The 17,214-nt window shown below is 36.4% G+C and overlaps 1 protein-coding gene across 4 annotated transcripts in view; it reads right to left on the bottom strand.

Moving 5' to 3' along the window:
• The window catches only part of hectd4 (HECT domain E3 ubiquitin protein ligase 4), an 88,754-nt gene that overhangs the window by 20,782 nt on the left and 50,758 nt on the right, over positions 1-17,214 (bottom strand). For all 4 annotated transcript variants that reach the window (XM_079638469.1, XM_079638470.1, XM_079638471.1 and 1 more), the window contains exons 40-57: positions 15,371-15,506; positions 15,061-15,243; positions 14,571-14,735; positions 13,346-13,515; positions 13,101-13,216; positions 8,838-8,941; positions 8,399-8,560; positions 7,758-7,906; positions 7,534-7,613; positions 5,964-6,127; positions 4,609-4,846; positions 4,271-4,407; positions 4,011-4,137; positions 3,178-3,315; positions 2,810-2,946; positions 2,207-2,367; positions 1,864-2,045; positions 959-1,164 (exon numbers count right to left, since the gene is read on the bottom strand). In XM_079638469.1, the coding sequence (XP_079494595.1) occupies positions 959-1,164; positions 1,864-2,045; positions 2,207-2,367; positions 2,810-2,946; positions 3,178-3,315; positions 4,011-4,137; positions 4,271-4,407; positions 4,609-4,846; positions 5,964-6,127; positions 7,534-7,613; positions 7,758-7,906; positions 8,399-8,560; positions 8,838-8,941; positions 13,101-13,216; positions 13,346-13,515; positions 14,571-14,735; positions 15,061-15,243; positions 15,371-15,506 (2,755 nt within the window). The remainder of the gene's footprint in view (positions 1-958; positions 1,165-1,863; positions 2,046-2,206; positions 2,368-2,809; positions 2,947-3,177; positions 3,316-4,010; positions 4,138-4,270; positions 4,408-4,608; positions 4,847-5,963; positions 6,128-7,533; positions 7,614-7,757; positions 7,907-8,398; positions 8,561-8,837; positions 8,942-13,100; positions 13,217-13,345; positions 13,516-14,570; positions 14,736-15,060; positions 15,244-15,370; positions 15,507-17,214) is intronic.

The raw sequence follows: 17,214 nt of genomic DNA, 5'->3' as shown, positions 1-17,214 counted from the left end.
AATATAATAAGTAGTACATAATATGTACATGGGGAACAGGAATGTGTAATAAAGTGCAATGTTTCTTAACACACTTGGGTTAACACTTTATTTTAAGGTGTCCTTGTTACAGTGTAATTACACATTAAAGTACTGAGTGAAATTCATTAAGAACATGTAATTACTATGGGGTTAGGGTAGGATTAGGGTTAGTTGCGTGTAATTATGCCTTATTTACTGTTATTTCTACAGTATGTACATACGTAAAATAAGGACACTGTAAAATAAAGTGTTTCCATTAAAAGTTTAACGTAAAAGTACATTTATTCCTATAGGGCTTTATTGTTTCAAAGTAGCTTTACAGTAATAAACAGGAAAATAACCAAATGTTGTAAAATTCATAAATTATGAAAACGATTTCAGTTTTGGTGCAAGTTATTTTAGTACATCAAGGTAACTTACATTTTATTTTGGTTCAGTTAACGTTTATTTTATTTCACGTAACAAAAATGTATTTAATAGTTTTAGTTTTAACTAACTTTTCAACATCAACACCGTTGTTGAACCAGGGTTATTATAGTGTCATAATCTTATATTAAAGTCCATTTTAAATCATTATATTTTAAAAATGGTCAATAACTAATATTAATTTGAATATTGGATACATTTAAATATCACAGATCATAATGGTGGATTTGCAGTGAAATGTAAGTAGCTGCCTGATTCAAAATGCATTCAGTAATGTTCTAAATATCTAAATTATAGATGTCTTTCTGATCACACAAAAAAAAAAAAATTAAGAGTAAAATAGTAATTTTCCCTTTAGAAAAGTAAAAGTTATATTATTGCTGCAGAATTTTGTTCTCTTATTCATCTCTACTTTCTGCAGATCACTTTTATCGTATACAAATCATGGTTTTCAGAATAAACACTGCTATACTGATATAATGGGCACAAATAAGTTGTGAGGCACTAGTACCTGAAGGAAACAGCAGATCTGTTTAGTGAGCTCGAGAAGGCTGTCTTCGCCCTGGTGCAGAGCTCTGCTGATGGCCACCGTCAGCCATTCACGGATGGCCTGTGCGTTCCCCTGATAGAAGAGCTCAGTCGGAGAACAGCTCTTGCCCTGGAGCTCGTGGAGAACAGACTGAGCCAGCAGAATAGAGTTCGAACTGATTCTGCCATCTACAGAAGCCAAAGGGAAATGAACAAATACACAAGAGTTTCATGAAAAATGTTTTCCTAGTATGTATTAGATAACATTTTTACAATAAGGTTGCATTAGTTAACATGAGCTAACAATATTAATCTTAGTTCATGTTAATTTCATTTATTTTACTAATGCATTATTAAAATCAAAAGTTGTATTTGTTAAGATATAATGGACCTGGGCTGACATGAACTAGCAATGAACAGTTGTATTTTTATTCACTTTTATTAAAGATTATTATATACAGTACCAAATATATAGTTCATTGTTAGTTAATGTATTGAGTAATGTTAACTAATGGGACTTTATTGTAAAGTGTTACGATGTATTAAAATATCAAATTGGAATTTGGACCAAACAAGTTGGCACACAAGTTGTCAGTGAAGTTAGTTCTAAAATAATGCAATATTACAATATTGCCTAAAAAAGTAATTACATTACTTAGTTACTTTTTATGCCAAGTAATAAGTTACGTTACTTTTTCCTCATCTGGCTAAAAAAACTGAAAAGTAATGTGCTTTTTTAAAAATAAATATATATATATATCCTAAAGCAATGTGTTACTTTACCCCTTAAATAAAAAAGGTAATCTGATTACATAATGCACGTTACATACACTAAATTATTTATGCAAGTTCATTTCTGTGTTCCTCAAAATATTTGTATGACATCACCTGGCAAAGGTGGAGCCAGCAGCTGATTGGACAAGAGCTGCAGGTGCTCAAGCGTGATGTCTCGTACAGCGGGAATGTGGAAGAGACGTGTGAACGTGTGAGGGCTCTTGGGAGCAAAGATGTTGAGCAATGCCATGCGACAGTACAGACGCGCGAGAGCACTTTCACAACGCAGCAGCTCCCTGAAACACACAAGCACAGAGTACTGAACGTTAGGCTTTAGTGTTGCCTTCGAAATATGATACTTGACAGGTGAAAATTCCGTAAATTCCGTACTCTTTCAGTAAAATTCAGACATTTTTGAATTTAGAATAGGAAAACTTGTCTTGAAAAAATGCATTACCGATGAATTTGAATGTTGCTGCTGTCCAGAGACACCAGGCCATTTGCGGCAGCCCTGCGGGACCCTGCTGGCGGCCTCTCTAGCATCTCAATGGGGTACCAGTACCGGACTAACACACCCTCACTACGGAGATATGTCTCCACCTGGACCAGTTCATTGGTCTGAATACACACAAATGGATTCAGATTTGTTGCATTTTGAAACAAGTACATTTAGAAGAGGTTCAAATGCTAGTGTATATAACAATGAATATCACATAGTCTGTCAAAAATATGTACGGGCTATATTACATTTTTACAAACAAAATAATGCAATGCGGGACAAATATTAACATTTATATGTTTAAACTTTTCAAAATGTGAAGTATTTCACATTATTATCCTTCAATCATGAGAGTATTATGCTGCTTTATACTGTTTTCATCAGGGGAAAGAAAGGTTGTTGGATCCGGATAAATATAAATATATATATATTCAATTGTCAATTATTTAAATAAGGCTTAATTTTCTTTATGCAAAATAAAATATGTATTTTTTTTCCACATGAAATTTGGCCTTTTTTGCTGATTCTGGAAAGTGCAATTTGACTAATGTAGATACTCACAGAGTCTACATCGAGCACGACACCATGCAAGCCAAAAGTCTTCAGCATGCCCCGGATGGCAAACTTTGGTAGGGCCGTGCCTCCCGTGCTGCTACAGGTGTTGTTTCCCTCTGGGCAGCGGATGCCCACTGTTAAGCCTGTAGGAAAAATGGTTACATTTTTGACCTGTTATTGTAATAATAAAATTGTAATTCTCGGTGCAATCTCATCAATACAATTCTGACTGGTGCAATTATAAAATACAGTTTATATATGCATGTATATGTATGCACAGACCAAATGTGTCATCTCCACAATAGACCAAAAACAAAGGTAAGTGCATAGATCCTCAGACAAATATTCATATTAACGTGCGCTTTCACACAGACCTTTGCGGACTTTGTCAATGGTGAACTTATTAGCTTCATCTTTGATGTCCTCGATGGTTGGAAGGTAGAGGTCACGAGGAATACCTCCATTCTCTTCATACAGGAACTCAACAGTCTGACGTGCAATGTCCACCATTCCTGCCAGGAATAGCAGCATTATTTATATTAAACACAAGCAGAAGAACTTGTGAAGAAGAAGTGCACATAATTGTATTGAATATGCACTTGCAGTGTGCTTCAAATTTTAAAAGCATAAATAAATATCTAGTTCAGTCATCTAGAGGGCGCAGGCTGATAGGTCATTTACATGCCACCTGCAAGCAATCACACCATCACCCCATGGCACAAGCTGATTGGCCTCTGTTGATCCTGCAGCCAATGAGATTGCTTGCTCAAGGTTGCAAGCAATCGCATTGGCTGCTACAGTGATTTAACAACTGCACATTGCACAATTTTGTGTGCAAAAAAACAACAACCACAAAAATAAAGACTTTATTTAACAACTTATTCAACTTTATTCTCTTCCGCTACCGTCTCCGACGCTATTTTTTTGTTGCGCACAAAAAGTATTCTCTTCAGTTCATGGATTACTTTACCGATGTCTTTACTACCTTTCTGGGCCTTAAAAGTGGTAATAATGTTGCAGCCTATGGGGGGGGAATAAGAATATATTCTTAGTAAGAAGTACTATTTTTAAAAAGTGTGCTAAAGTTACTTCTTTTTCACGAGGAAATGTCTACCCAGCTGGATATAGTGACCACTGATTGAATAAATAAATAGGCTGAGAGGGACTCTTTTAGCCATTGTAAATAAAAAAAAAAAGAGACATTCACCGAGCTGAAGTGCTCCTTTGATCTGATCCAGACCAGACTTCCTCTCAGCTTCATTCCTGAAACGACGCCGAATGGTTGGAAAAACTTTGGTTTCCCACGCTTTCACTAGCAAGGCGTAGTGATCCTCCTTTACAAAGAGACGGCGAGAGAAAAACATACAAGATTTCTTTGAAAATACAGTTTGCTTACACTATGTTAGGGGTGTAACTTTCATATTGCTTTTAGAGAAAATGAAGGGCCTAGTTCTGAGCTCTCCATACCCTAGGAATGTCTTCATCATCTTCATCATCACTCTCATCATCAGCAATAAGTGGCGGGTGTGCGTTTGGCCCTGAGACGACCAGATTCTCATAGCTCAGTTCTACCTTGTAGTGACAAGAGGCATCACTGTTGTATTCTGTAAATAAAATCAGACCACAAGAACCAAAGTTTAAACCACATGAAGCTGATCTTCGTTACTGATTCAGTCAGATAGCAAGTTTTATTTAGAAGAGGGAGAGACAACATTCAAAAGCAATCTAACCTAATGTACAGTACATGCATACAACTTTTGGAGCTGAAAGTATTAATATTAGTTCATGTTTAAGTCGACACTCACGTTGCTGTGCTGTGACGACCGCGGCAATGCGACACGGAGGACCATGAGAACCAGAATCAGACGCCACGCTAGTGCCGGCATCATTGTCGCTGTCGGAGGCCATGGCAAAGGGCAGAGCCTCAAAGTTGGCACTGATCTCTTCTGAGAGGTCCATGCAAAGGTCGGCAGCGTTTCGGTGAGCCTGTCCCTCTGCGTACGCAAACAACCGGCAGCCAAAGTTTGCGTGGATCTTTGTATTCTGAAATTACACAATGACGAATCTTCATTAAAAAAATGTAATTATTTATAAAACAGGGCTATAGGGCAAATAAGGAAATCAGTGTACAATAAAAAGACATTTATAACAATTACATAAGCAACAGTCTCCTCAAAGAAGTTTCTGGATTCATAAACCATACATAATTTATTTAACTGAATATAACAAAACCAAGGAAAATAATTATGATTCATGACAATTCTAATAGTTTTTAGCTTAACGAATGATTATTTCTTTATTTACACTCTGACATCTGGAATTTACACATCCGTTTTTGCTCCATATTTAATTTTCCATCTAATTTATAATCTCCTCTTATTATTCATTACTTGTTTTGGGTATTATAGCCAGTGATTTTTCTATTAGCCAGCGATATTAAAAAATTGGTTAACACTTTACAATAAGGTTCCATTCCACTACAATTATTAACATGAATTAACAATGAACAATAATTCTACAGCATTTATTAATTTTAGTTATGTACTAATACATATTTAAAACTAAAGTTGTATTTGTTACATTGCACTAACATGAACTGCTGTATTTGTATTAACTAACACTGACAAAAAATATAACATTTTGTGAAAAATATATTACTCACTGTTAGTTCATTTAAATTTAAAGATTAAGTAATGTTTACAAATTAGACCTTAATGTAAAGTTTTTAACAAATTTGTTTTTGTTAACTGAAAGAAAACAGAAATAAAATAAAATATAAAAATGTTGAAAAAAAGTCCTTTAGTAAAGTTACTAAAACATTTATATAAATAAATATAAATAGAATAAAGCTAAATAGAATTATAAATACACTTTATTTTTTCTAAAATTAAAATGAAAACTAAAAATATATCTCTAATAATAATTAAAAACGTATTCAAAATATGAATGAAGACTATAGTATTAAAATAATCCTAAAATAACACCATTTCCTTTTTCATTAGCATACTATTAGTATGCTTTCAGCAAAACCTCTTGCAGGGATTTGTTTCCCCTCACAAACGTATTCAGTAAACCTATAAATGGACTGAAACCATTATGAATCATGTTGAACTTTATGTGCACCATTGGTATGCTTTTTATTTATCATTTGTTTGCAAACCTTCTTCTGAATGTGGACTACGGGCCACATCCCTCCAGCCACGTCCTCCAGATAAGGCGCGAGACGTTGACCACAGTACGTGAAGTAAACCCTCCCTTTAGGAGGCTGACCGGGTGGAGGTGGAGTGCCTTCCAAACGCTCCCAGCCTATACCTGCAACATCACCTGTGTCAAAACATACAAGACAAATCATCACTGGGGAAGCTTGAGACATTTTCATCAAACCAAAAAAAACGTCAGTGATGACAAATAGTGGCATTTATAATGTTTTAAAATGGTTGCCTACCAGCGTTGGGGAGTAACTAAACATAGCAACCCTACTAACTCTACATACACTACAGAGAAACAGAGAACCAGCATAGCTTTTTCAGGAACAACAAGGTAATTTTACCAACAAGCATTGGTGAGTTAACAAAACACTACATTGTTTTTTTTTTTTTTATCTTACTCATTATTTTTCCTAATTTAAGCATACAACCATGAAAACAATGTTATTTTGCTTCTCAAGTAAATGCATCTTGATTTATTTATTTTTGTTGATATTAGCATTTGAAAACAAGCTAAAAATACAGAAAATATGGAAAATAAGCTCAAATAGAGAGATCATCTCTTTTTTTGAGTATGTGATATTGTATTGTGCACACAACTTTACAGATGAGGAAGTTGAGTCAATAATAATCATCATGCTCCAACAGTATTAACACTCAATTTCAGATCTTTAAACACATTTTAGTTTGACGTTCGACTGCGTTCAATAATAATCACCCAGGTTCAGGAAAACAAAATGACAATGGGAAAATACAAGTGAAATAAAGAGTAATTAGGGAGCGCAATTGGAGCAAACAGAAAGCATTAGTTATAGGAGTTAGGGAATAGCACGGCCAACTCGCATTCGTGGGGAAAAAAACTGATTGTGAAATATCATATACTATAATTAATTTGACAAAAATTGTCTACAATTTTAAACCATTGTGTTTTAATAATCTTGTGTTGTGCTTTAAAGAAGTGCACTTATGACGTGTTACTAAAGCACATGCAAAGTACAAAGTACAAAATACGTGTCATTTGATATTACATTAATATATTTTACTTCATATAATTTAAAATGTACTAAATTGCATCTTCATCATTCCAGATGAATACATGACAAACAATTCCTACAAGTTTCAATGGAGTATAAACGGAGTTAAAGTATATTTTAAAGGTGCAGTGTGTAAATATTAGCGGCATCTAGTGGTGAGGTTGTGAATTGCAACCAATAGAAGTTACGGTGGTCGACAGGAAAAGCTGTCATCGTCTGAGACAGCAGAGGATAGCCAGTAAAGCAATGAGGTTTCTTTACAAAGAAACAAAGAAATTATGTTTACTTCATTATTCCGTAAAACGATATGGTATTGCGAATATTATTGTTGTTACTTCATCATTGTAGCTTGGGAAGCTGCAGTTTCCAAAGTAGCTTCCCCAACACTGTTGCCCATAAAGGCAGTCGGCTTGAACAACATAATGTGCTTGTGGTTAATGTCTGAATGCTCAAATGAATAAAGGCCGCTTGGAACAAGGTCCTGTCTCACCAGGAAGTAGAGCCACGTCTAGTCTCACACTCTTCCACTGCAGCAAACTGGAGCCATTATAGTGTACTGCCCTCCCATTACTGAGCGGGAGAGAAACAACAACAAGGACGACATGAAAAAGAAAGGGGTTAGGATGGGAAGCAGAGAGGAACAGAAATAACAGGTTGATAGTCAGTACGAGAGAAAGATTATTGAATGAAAGGATAAAAAGACTGGATCAGTACTTGTGGAATAGACAGGTGCCGACAGGATTCGTCCAGGCACCGTCTCTCTTCTCGGCCTCCGGGGAAAACCCAAACGACACTATTGGACCGCTATCATCCTCCGAATCTCCAAAAGAAACAATCTCTATCTCCCAGTAAAAAGATGGAGCCTGGAAACCAAAAAAAGAGAGAGAAAATAAAAAGAGATACAGACAACTCTTATTGGCCTTACACTACTGTTCAAACTTTGTGGTCATGTTTTTGAACATGACCACATATTTCTCTTTTGTAATATATTTCTCTATTGTAATACATGTTAAAATGTAATTTATTCCTGTGATGCAAAGCTGAATTTACAGCATCATTCTTCAGTGTCACATGATCCTTCAGAAATCATTCTAATATGCTGCTTTGCTGCTCAAGAAACATTTCTTACTATTAACAATGTTGAAAAAATATATATATTTTAGTGGAAACCGTGTTCCAATTTTTTCCCCAGGATGAATAGAAAGTTCAAAAGAACAGCATTTATTAGAAATATTTTGTAACATTATCAATGCCTTTACTGTCACACTTTTGATCAATTTAATGTGTCTTTGTGGAATCAAAGTATCATTTTTTTTTTTTAAAGTGCATGTGCCTATATAACAGGTTGTAGTTACCTGAACAGGCACAGGTGACGTGGCATAGATGAAAGTTCCTCTGGGAAGACCTCCACCCGCGCTTGGATCTGCCAGAAAGGTCACAGAGGTCAAGTGTGAAGAAAACATGCAGGCCCGAACCGGAGGGAAGACGCGTGACGGACACCATGTGATTTCTTTAGGCTGTGGAGAGAGAGAGAGAGAAAAGTGTTGTGTTTGCTAAGCAAGGTATTCACAAATCATAAAAAACGGTCATATTATCCGTTCATCCAATCAGAAGGCTTTGAGGAGCTTTATGTCTGCCAATCATTTTGTGTTTACAGGGCAGCCCATATATGCAAGCAGGAAGCTGAGAGAATGGTATTAGATAAATGATATCACACTTTAATCAATTCATCTTTTAAAACAAACAAAGGCTTCTCTTGATCATGTTAATCAGCACTAATGAGGCTCAACTCACCTGTCTTTGATCAGTTTGTACTGGAGGTGGTGGAGGACGAGCACAGTCTCGATAAAGCATCCTCACCCTCTCACACTGCACCTCAACCATTACTAAACGCTCGCCTACAAACACACACAGAATTACATTTCATAACTGAATACTGTTACCTTCGACTTGTTCATTAGGGTGTTAGAAATTATGTTAGTTTTTTGAAGGCAAATTCATTTTCTGTCTGACTCGGAGATGGCGAATGGGAACATGGTTTGTGTAGCATTAGCTGTTTGATAACAGTCAAGCAAAAGGCTAATCATATTAATTACCGTTACGTGTCTGATGTTGTAAAGAGCGATAACGTTGTGCAGTTCATCAAGTTGATAGAGTGGATCTCTGGTGTGAATGAGTGGAGGCGGGGCTAATTTACATATTCATGAATCCGTGAATGCTAACTGAAGCAAGGGTGTTGAGTTAGGCAACGTTTACACGTGGCCGGTTATTTTCATAAACGGACATTTCACCATCTCCGGTTTCAGAAAAGTGTTCGTTTACACGAACCCGTGTTTTTGCCGTCAAAAGCATGCCAAACCTATAGGTGGCAGTGTAACGAGAAGCTCAAGCCCACGTTAGCCAATCAGAATCCCGAAAATATAGGTCGCACTTTTGACGCAGTGCAAGTTCTGTCGCATACTGTGACCAGGGTGGGAAATTAACTTTTTTGTCCACCAGCCACAGTGGCTGGTGGATGCCCAATTTTACCAGCCACTTATATTTTTTACCAGCCACTTTTTCCGGAATTCAAATTGCAAGAAAGAAATTGCTTCAATATGTTTTTTATTTATTTCAGGGTACCCCCAGCATCCTCCAGCTTAAATTCAAGGCTTTTTAAGACCTTTTTAATACCATTTCAAATGAAATTCAATGCCAACTTCGTACCCATTCCAACATAAGTATGAGGGGAAAATATCAAATCTGTATAAATTTTAAACCCTGGAAAATAATTATGTAGGCTACTATGTAGACTACTTGAATTAAATAAAACATTTTATTTAAATGATCAGTCATATTTAATACATACGCAACAGCGTTGTAGTGCGCTTAGTGTGTGTAGGTCAGTGTTCATTTTGGCAACCATTTTTGATTCAGTCTTAGTCTTCATCTTCAGACGAAAATGCTTATGAATGCAAACTTTTAGTCATTACTTTTAGTAAACTGCAGTTACTTAGGTAGCTATTTTATATGTAGTCTTTAGACAGAAAATGTCATAATTATTCTCTCTAGGCCATTCAATTAAGCTTATGAGAAATTATTTACATTGCACTCTTTAGCAGTAGCACTTGTGCAATTCTACATATCCCTTTTCCTAAGTTCCTCTCTTCCACTTAGACTGCAGTCACACCTTTTCCATTAAGGGACAATATTCGCCCCCTTTAATACATTTTTTCATTTAATTTTTAACCTTTATAATACCTTTTAAAAATAAATAATGCTTTAAATAAAACAATGTTCAATAAATATGCAATGTTAAAAAACGTTTTTAATATTAATAAAAATATTATATTAAAATAGCCAGTAGGTGGCGGTCATCGAGTCATTCATTCATTGAATCTCACGATTCGTTCAAAGCCACAGATTTCGTTGCAAAATAGAGCAATAAGCCTGACTATACTGTTTTAAATGCAGTACATCACTTAAATGTTACCCTTTTTTTTTTACTGTTGTATAAAATCAATGTCACATTTGAAATCGTGTGGATATTCGGGAAACATTGCATTCTTGCTCATATATGATCAACATTAAAAACACTGCTGGATATCAGCCTGCATTTTGATCGCAGATTTAGTCGCACAAACAGCGCAAGCGGCTCGCGACAGAACACAGACCGACTGAATGACACTTTAATTTAAGTAGAAAATCTCAAATAAAGATCGCTTAACTCCAGCTTGTCTGTGTTTTCAGATCATCAGCGCTTCAGCAGTGTAGAGAGCGCGCGCGCATGGTTAAAAATAATTTCCCTTTCTTCTGCACCAGCTCAGCTCAGCTATATATATATACACTTTTTATTTTATTTTTATTCTCAGCTTAGCTATGTCTATAAGTTATACAGTATAACGGTCTCTTCAGCGCCGTGACACAGCGCTGAAAACCAATCAAAAGAGTTACTCGACAAAAGTGTATTATTGTTACTTAGCAACCGCATTCTTTGACAAAGGCTGTCCAATCCGTACAATGAAATTACTCGCAGCATGTGTTTATTGGTTACTACTTAATACATTCAATGTTAAGTCAATGTAAAGACGCGTTTATGCGCGTCTGGTGGTCCTGTCCTGGTCCCTCGGTGGATGCGAATTTTTGCGAACTGTATTCGCTTTTGGTGCGAACGCAGCATTATTATAATCCACCCGCCACTGTGGCTGGTATACACGGCAAAGTGACCCGCCACTTTGAAAAAGTACCCGCCCTCGGCGGGTGGCGGGTGCTAATTTCCCACCCTGACTGTGACGTCGACTGCCTAAAACTCAGTTTTTCTCAGTTTACATGCAAACGTGCAAACGGAGTTTTCCAAAATCTCCACTCTGGCCGGAGTTTTTAGAAAGAATCGTTTTCAGAGGAGAATTCTCCATTTGCGTGTAAACGAGGGGCACAACCGAAGGGAAATGTCTCAGTTTTTCAAAATAACCATGTACGTGTAAACGAGGCCTTAAATTCAAGCTATTTTAAGGCATGAAGATTTTTTTTTTCTCAGGAAAAAAACATCTAAATTTAATTTTGGTGATGAACAGTGAGTTTTAATGGATGAACGGGGGACTTTAAAATCGCAATAATGTATCGTGGCTGAGCGATCATGAAAATATCATATCGTGGGACCTCTGGCAATTCCCACCCCCACTGAACAGTGTTATTTTAGTATAATTTGTATACTATTATAGTATGTATTAATAATTGAATTTTTTTAGCGTTTAAATATATACACAAACATACACATTCTTTTGTTCAAGTTTTTAAGAATATATATATATATATATATAATATTGGGGCTGTATATATTATACACATACATATATAGGGGCTGTCACCGTTAACACGTTATACACAAACTACGTTTCTCAGTTGAATAAAGCAAACCAGCGCCTCGCTAGAAAAGTTTTGACGGACGAGGATTGCAATCCAAGTACAGTAAGCATGCATGAGTCCGCAACTGTATATTGCGTAATCAAACCGTGTGCGCGCGCTCTCGGTGCACTGATCGCACATTGTATTTATGCACAGACACATTTCATTACATTAGTTTACGTTTTGTTTCAACAAACACTCAAGATAATGTTTTGATTTGTCATGTGTATGTTTCTGTATTTAGTAATTCTGAATGGATCCTTCTGTAGTAGGTATATACAGTCAGATCAAGTTTAGTTTTTCTTTTTGGCATCTCCATGTGGGGGGGAATCTGGACTTTGCTGTGCATAAATTTACGAATTATAAAGACTCCTTATATCATTTGGTTATTTGGTGTCCTTTTGGAGTCTCCAAGTGTCCTTTTTAGAAAGATTTACCTTGAAATAAATTTGCAAAAAATACAGTTATGTGAGAATCGTCCTTCAATCTGATGTTTTACTTTGCTGGATATAGCCAATAATGAGAAAATTAAAATGTCAAACAAGATAAATGGTGTATGCTTAATTTCACGATAAGTGTGGGATTTATCTAATCTTTTAAGATCGAACATTAGTCTGGGGAGTCTGCTCTGTATTTCCTACTGCACAAGAGGCGTGATCAACCGCATAGTTTAAATGACTGTACGCAATTGGATAGTCCTTCAACCAATCAGACGCGAAAACTCCAGTTTGTACAAAACATGTCGGTTTGGAGCATTGATCAGCGGTTTGCAGAAGCAGCAATGGCATCGATCGATTTTTTTAAAGGCTGTGCAAAAAAAAAAAACATGAAAGTGAGTGGTATTTACACCCACTCGAGCGATTTGTTTGCTAAACTAAAAAAGCCATATGAGCATCGTCGAGAGGATAAAAGGAATTGGATTCGTCGCTTATCTATCGTCATCGTGTTAAACCTGTTAAGCCAAAGCGTGCCAAGTGGATAAGCCAGTTTGTGATTTGTTCCCGCAAATTTGGAAAGGAAGCAGGAGAGATAAATGTACATGTTTCCAGCTGGGTTTACCCAGATTAATCACTATTAAAAATATTCATCTTACATAATAAAATATATAGAAATATATATTTTATTGACACTTTCTGGGTGTAGAGGATGTGCAGCTCTGTTGTCAGCACTCACCAGGACTGCACTCCTGAGCTATCAGGTTAAGCACCTCCACTGCTGATGGACACTGCTGAATAAACTCTTCACAAAATGAGCTGTCCTCAAGCAGCTGCGCCATCACCAAACACGCTCTGACAGTCAAAGACACGCACAATAAATATCCCATATGGGTTCATAGCACTACTGTACAATGACACATTCTTCCACATTCTTGTTTTGGCTGTGCTATGTCACAATATAAGATGCATTGAGGTTCTGACCTAGTTCTGATCTCGGCCAGAAGACGCACCACAGCCATCACAGGACTGGCTCCGTCTCCAGACGCAGGGAGGGACGTGTGGATGGACAGACTGCCCTCCTGTGGCAGTAACATGGACTGCACTGCTTGAACAACCTTCTCTGTGATGGACAGCTTATGCAGCGGCAGAGCCTTACAACAAACACACAGAGATCCAAGATTAAGACAAGACATCAGATATCAGAGCTGCTTTAGAAATGAGCAAGCTTGATAAGTCCTGAGGCAAAGGCAAGACATGGCAAGGGAAGTTTAATCATCTCTCAACATGATATTTCAAAGCATCTGTTTTTGTTTTTTCTGGCTTTACATTTGTCAGCTCCTTGGCAAGTAAACATTGAGTTGTTACTCTCTCTCTCTATATATATATATATATATATATATATATGAACTGGGGCATGTTTGTTAACGACTGTAGATGCTTAAAATCACTGTGGAAAAGTTCTAAGATGATTCCACATCATTAATAACAGTGACAATTAAAAATGGTTTTGTGAACTGAAATAAAACTAAACATAAATATAACATGACAAACTTAAACTTAAAAATATACAAGTACTAAAATTAAAAAATAAATAAATAGCAAATATAAAAATATAAAAAATATTACAAAAGTACTAAAACAAACTCAAATTTAAATGAAAACTGAAAATATAAAAATGAATGCTAATGCAAAACATTAATAAATGCTACAGTAGTATAAAAAAAATAATACTAAAACAGCACTGGTCTAAAGGTAATATTTCTCACAGCAGCAACGACACAGTGATCAATCACTGTGTTAAAAGTTTTAAGTGATCAGAGACAGAAGACAACCAGTCCCAATTAAGATGACTCACAACATTTACACTTAATTGTAATTAAAATGCAATTAAGTGTCCGAAAACAATACATTTAGTTCACAATTAAGTATATTATTTTCAATAAAGTATATTATTTATGATATTATGAGAAGAAATCTTTTTAAAAGTCAACATTTTTAAAAGGAAATAACAGAGTAAAAAAAAAAAAAAAAAAAAAAAAAAACTCATACAGTTGAATAGAATGGTAGATAATAATAATGGGCTGTGAATGATCATGTAAGCTGAAAAAATGTCATTGCTCAATGCAAAAAATAAGAGCATTGCTAACTATATGACATCAAAAAAATTACAATTGTGGAGTTTTACAGTTATTTGAGAGGTGCTTACCTCAGAGCGGGGTGTGCAGAGGCGGGATATGGGTACAGTGAGGATATCAGACGCCTTGCTTGTGCGGCGGTAATCGCAGGAAGGAAACTTGACAGTGGCGATGCCCTCTTGTTCATTAATGGATATAACCACACCAACACTATCCGATACACCTTTACCCACCACCTGACACAGAGAACAGAGGCAAATACTTCAGCTTGCAATGTAAGCCATTGAGATTATTCATCTGCTAAATTGTGTGTGTACCGGTTAACTGTCAGTTTGACACTTGGCACGATATGATACTTGGCTTTTTGACACTTAAAACATGCATAGTTGAGTTCATTTGCTTTACAGTAAACTTAAACTTCTATAACATTTGAACGTAAAGTGCTTTCACTTCAGCAATAATCTGAAAGCATTCATGATCTACAACTGTTTAAGTTCGGACAATGCATTTTCAGGTCTGTGCTCAAAATAGGGGGATGGGGGGGTTAGAGTAATAGGTCACCTGGACTTCAGAACCAATCTTGATGGTCTCCTTGAATCCACCTAGAGCACAGAGAGCCGCCACAGCCTGTCGGCCAATCGCCTGCAGCTTGGCCAACTTCCTGCCGCTGCTGTTACCACTCTCCAGAATACTCTCAGCATATTTGCCTAACTGAGGGATGTACATCAAGGCCCTGGACAACACCTGAGGAGAGGATGGAAGATTTCAACACTGTTGTGTGTTTCATTGAGCACTGAAACTCAAGTATAATTTGAATAGGCCAGTTGTAATTGTACCCTTGTTAGGGCAAGAATCAAGAAGGGCAGCTGACCTTTTCTGCTGTGCTGGTCCATATTTGAGCAGTGTTGGATTCAGGTGCAGTCAGAAGACTGTGGAGCAGAGCGATAACCTCAGCAGCCATGCTGTTAGCCACGTGACCGCTGATAAAGGGCCGCACTGGATCTGATCTGGGTTTCGGAAAATTCTGATATTAGAAAAGAACTGCAGTGATGGTAAAAAAAAAGAGTTTGGAATAATTAAGATGTTTTATTGTATTTGAAAGAAGTCTCTTCTGCTCACCAAAAGACTAAAAAAAATGTAAAATAACTTTTCTATTGTAAAATATTTTAAAATGTAATTTATTTAATATGTCCTTGCAGGATAAAGGCAATCATTTATTTAAATCTTATAACCCCAAAGTTTTGGATGGTAGTGTATCACACAGCAAAATCAACACTGATAATAATAAGACATTTTTCTTGAGTCGCAAATCCGCATATTAGAATGATTTCTGAAGGATCATGTGACACTAAAGACTGGAGTAATGATGCTGAAAATTCAGCTTTGCAACACAGGAATTTTACACTTTTAAAAAAGAGATTCAAATAGAAAACAGTTCTTTAAAATTTTAAGCAATTCTGAGTCTCTTAGGCTAACCACCGGGGTTCCTCAGGGCTCAATATTAGGACCCCTCTTATTTAGCCTTTATGTCAATGACTTGCCTAATGTTTGCTCTGAAGTAGAATATTTAATGTATGCGGATGACACCGTTCTATTTGTTCATGGTCGCTCTAAAGACATTGTTGCAGATAAACTCACAAAAGCAATGACTCGTGTTACATCATGGCTGCAGGAGAACTGCCTGCAGCTAAATATTTCGAAAACTGTAGGCATATTCTTCAGTAAAACCAATAGAGCTTCATTTAATCCTGACATAATAGTTGCTGGAGAAAAATTACGAATCGTAAATCAATACAAATATCTTGGCTTAGTAATAGATTCACATCTCTCCTTTAAAGCCCATATTGAAAAAGTATGTAAAATAATCAAGTTTAATCTTGCAAATTTCCGCTCAATTCGAAATGGCATGTCAACCGCAGCTTCACTAATTTTTTTACATTCCATGATTTTCAGCCACCTCAACTACTGCTTAACAAGTTGGTCTCAAGCAAGTCAGAGCGCAAAAAGACCTTTGGAAATATTATACAAACAAGCCATTAAAATCATGGACAAAAAACCAAGGCACTATCATCATTGTGCAATTTTAAAAAAATACAGCCTTTTAAACTGGCACAATATTCATAAGTTTTTAGATCTGAGACTCATATACAAAGTGACACATGATTTGGCCTCAGCTCCTCTGGCTGAGTTCATCAGCCATAGAAACAGCTCTGAGCGCGTCACTCGAGGCTCTGCCAGAGGGGACTGTGTCGTCCCTCTGCGCAGGAGCGCTTTCAATCGCTCGGCCTGGTCAGTGAGGGGCACTGCTGAATGGAATTCTTTGCCTGAGGAGGTTAGGCAGCTAAACACTTACAAGGCCTTTACAAATTTTTGTTTTATTTGGCTCATTAACAATTATGTCTGCCAACATTAAAAGCCGAGTCTATTAAGCTGTATTATATATTGTATATACAGTACTATAGCCTTTTTGAAAAAGTGTTTTTTGTGTGTCTTATTATTGTAACAGGTACAGTGTACCTTAATGTTATCTTACAGTGTCATTTATATTGTAGTCAATTTGCCATAGACTTGTAAATGTATTTTCTTGTTCGTATTTTAATGCTTTTTTTTTACATCTTGGCCAAGGGACTACAGATGAAAAATAGCCTTTTGGCTAATTCTGGCTTTTTTTAACCATGTTTGTTCATGTGTTTTATGAAATTGCACGGTCCCCTT

The sequence above is a fragment of the Phoxinus phoxinus genome (genome assembly GCF_949152265.1).
Source record: "Phoxinus phoxinus genome assembly, chromosome: 2".
Taxonomy (NCBI): domain Eukaryota; kingdom Metazoa; phylum Chordata; class Actinopteri; order Cypriniformes; family Leuciscidae; genus Phoxinus; species Phoxinus phoxinus.
This window is presented reverse-complemented; position numbering and strand designations above follow the sequence as displayed.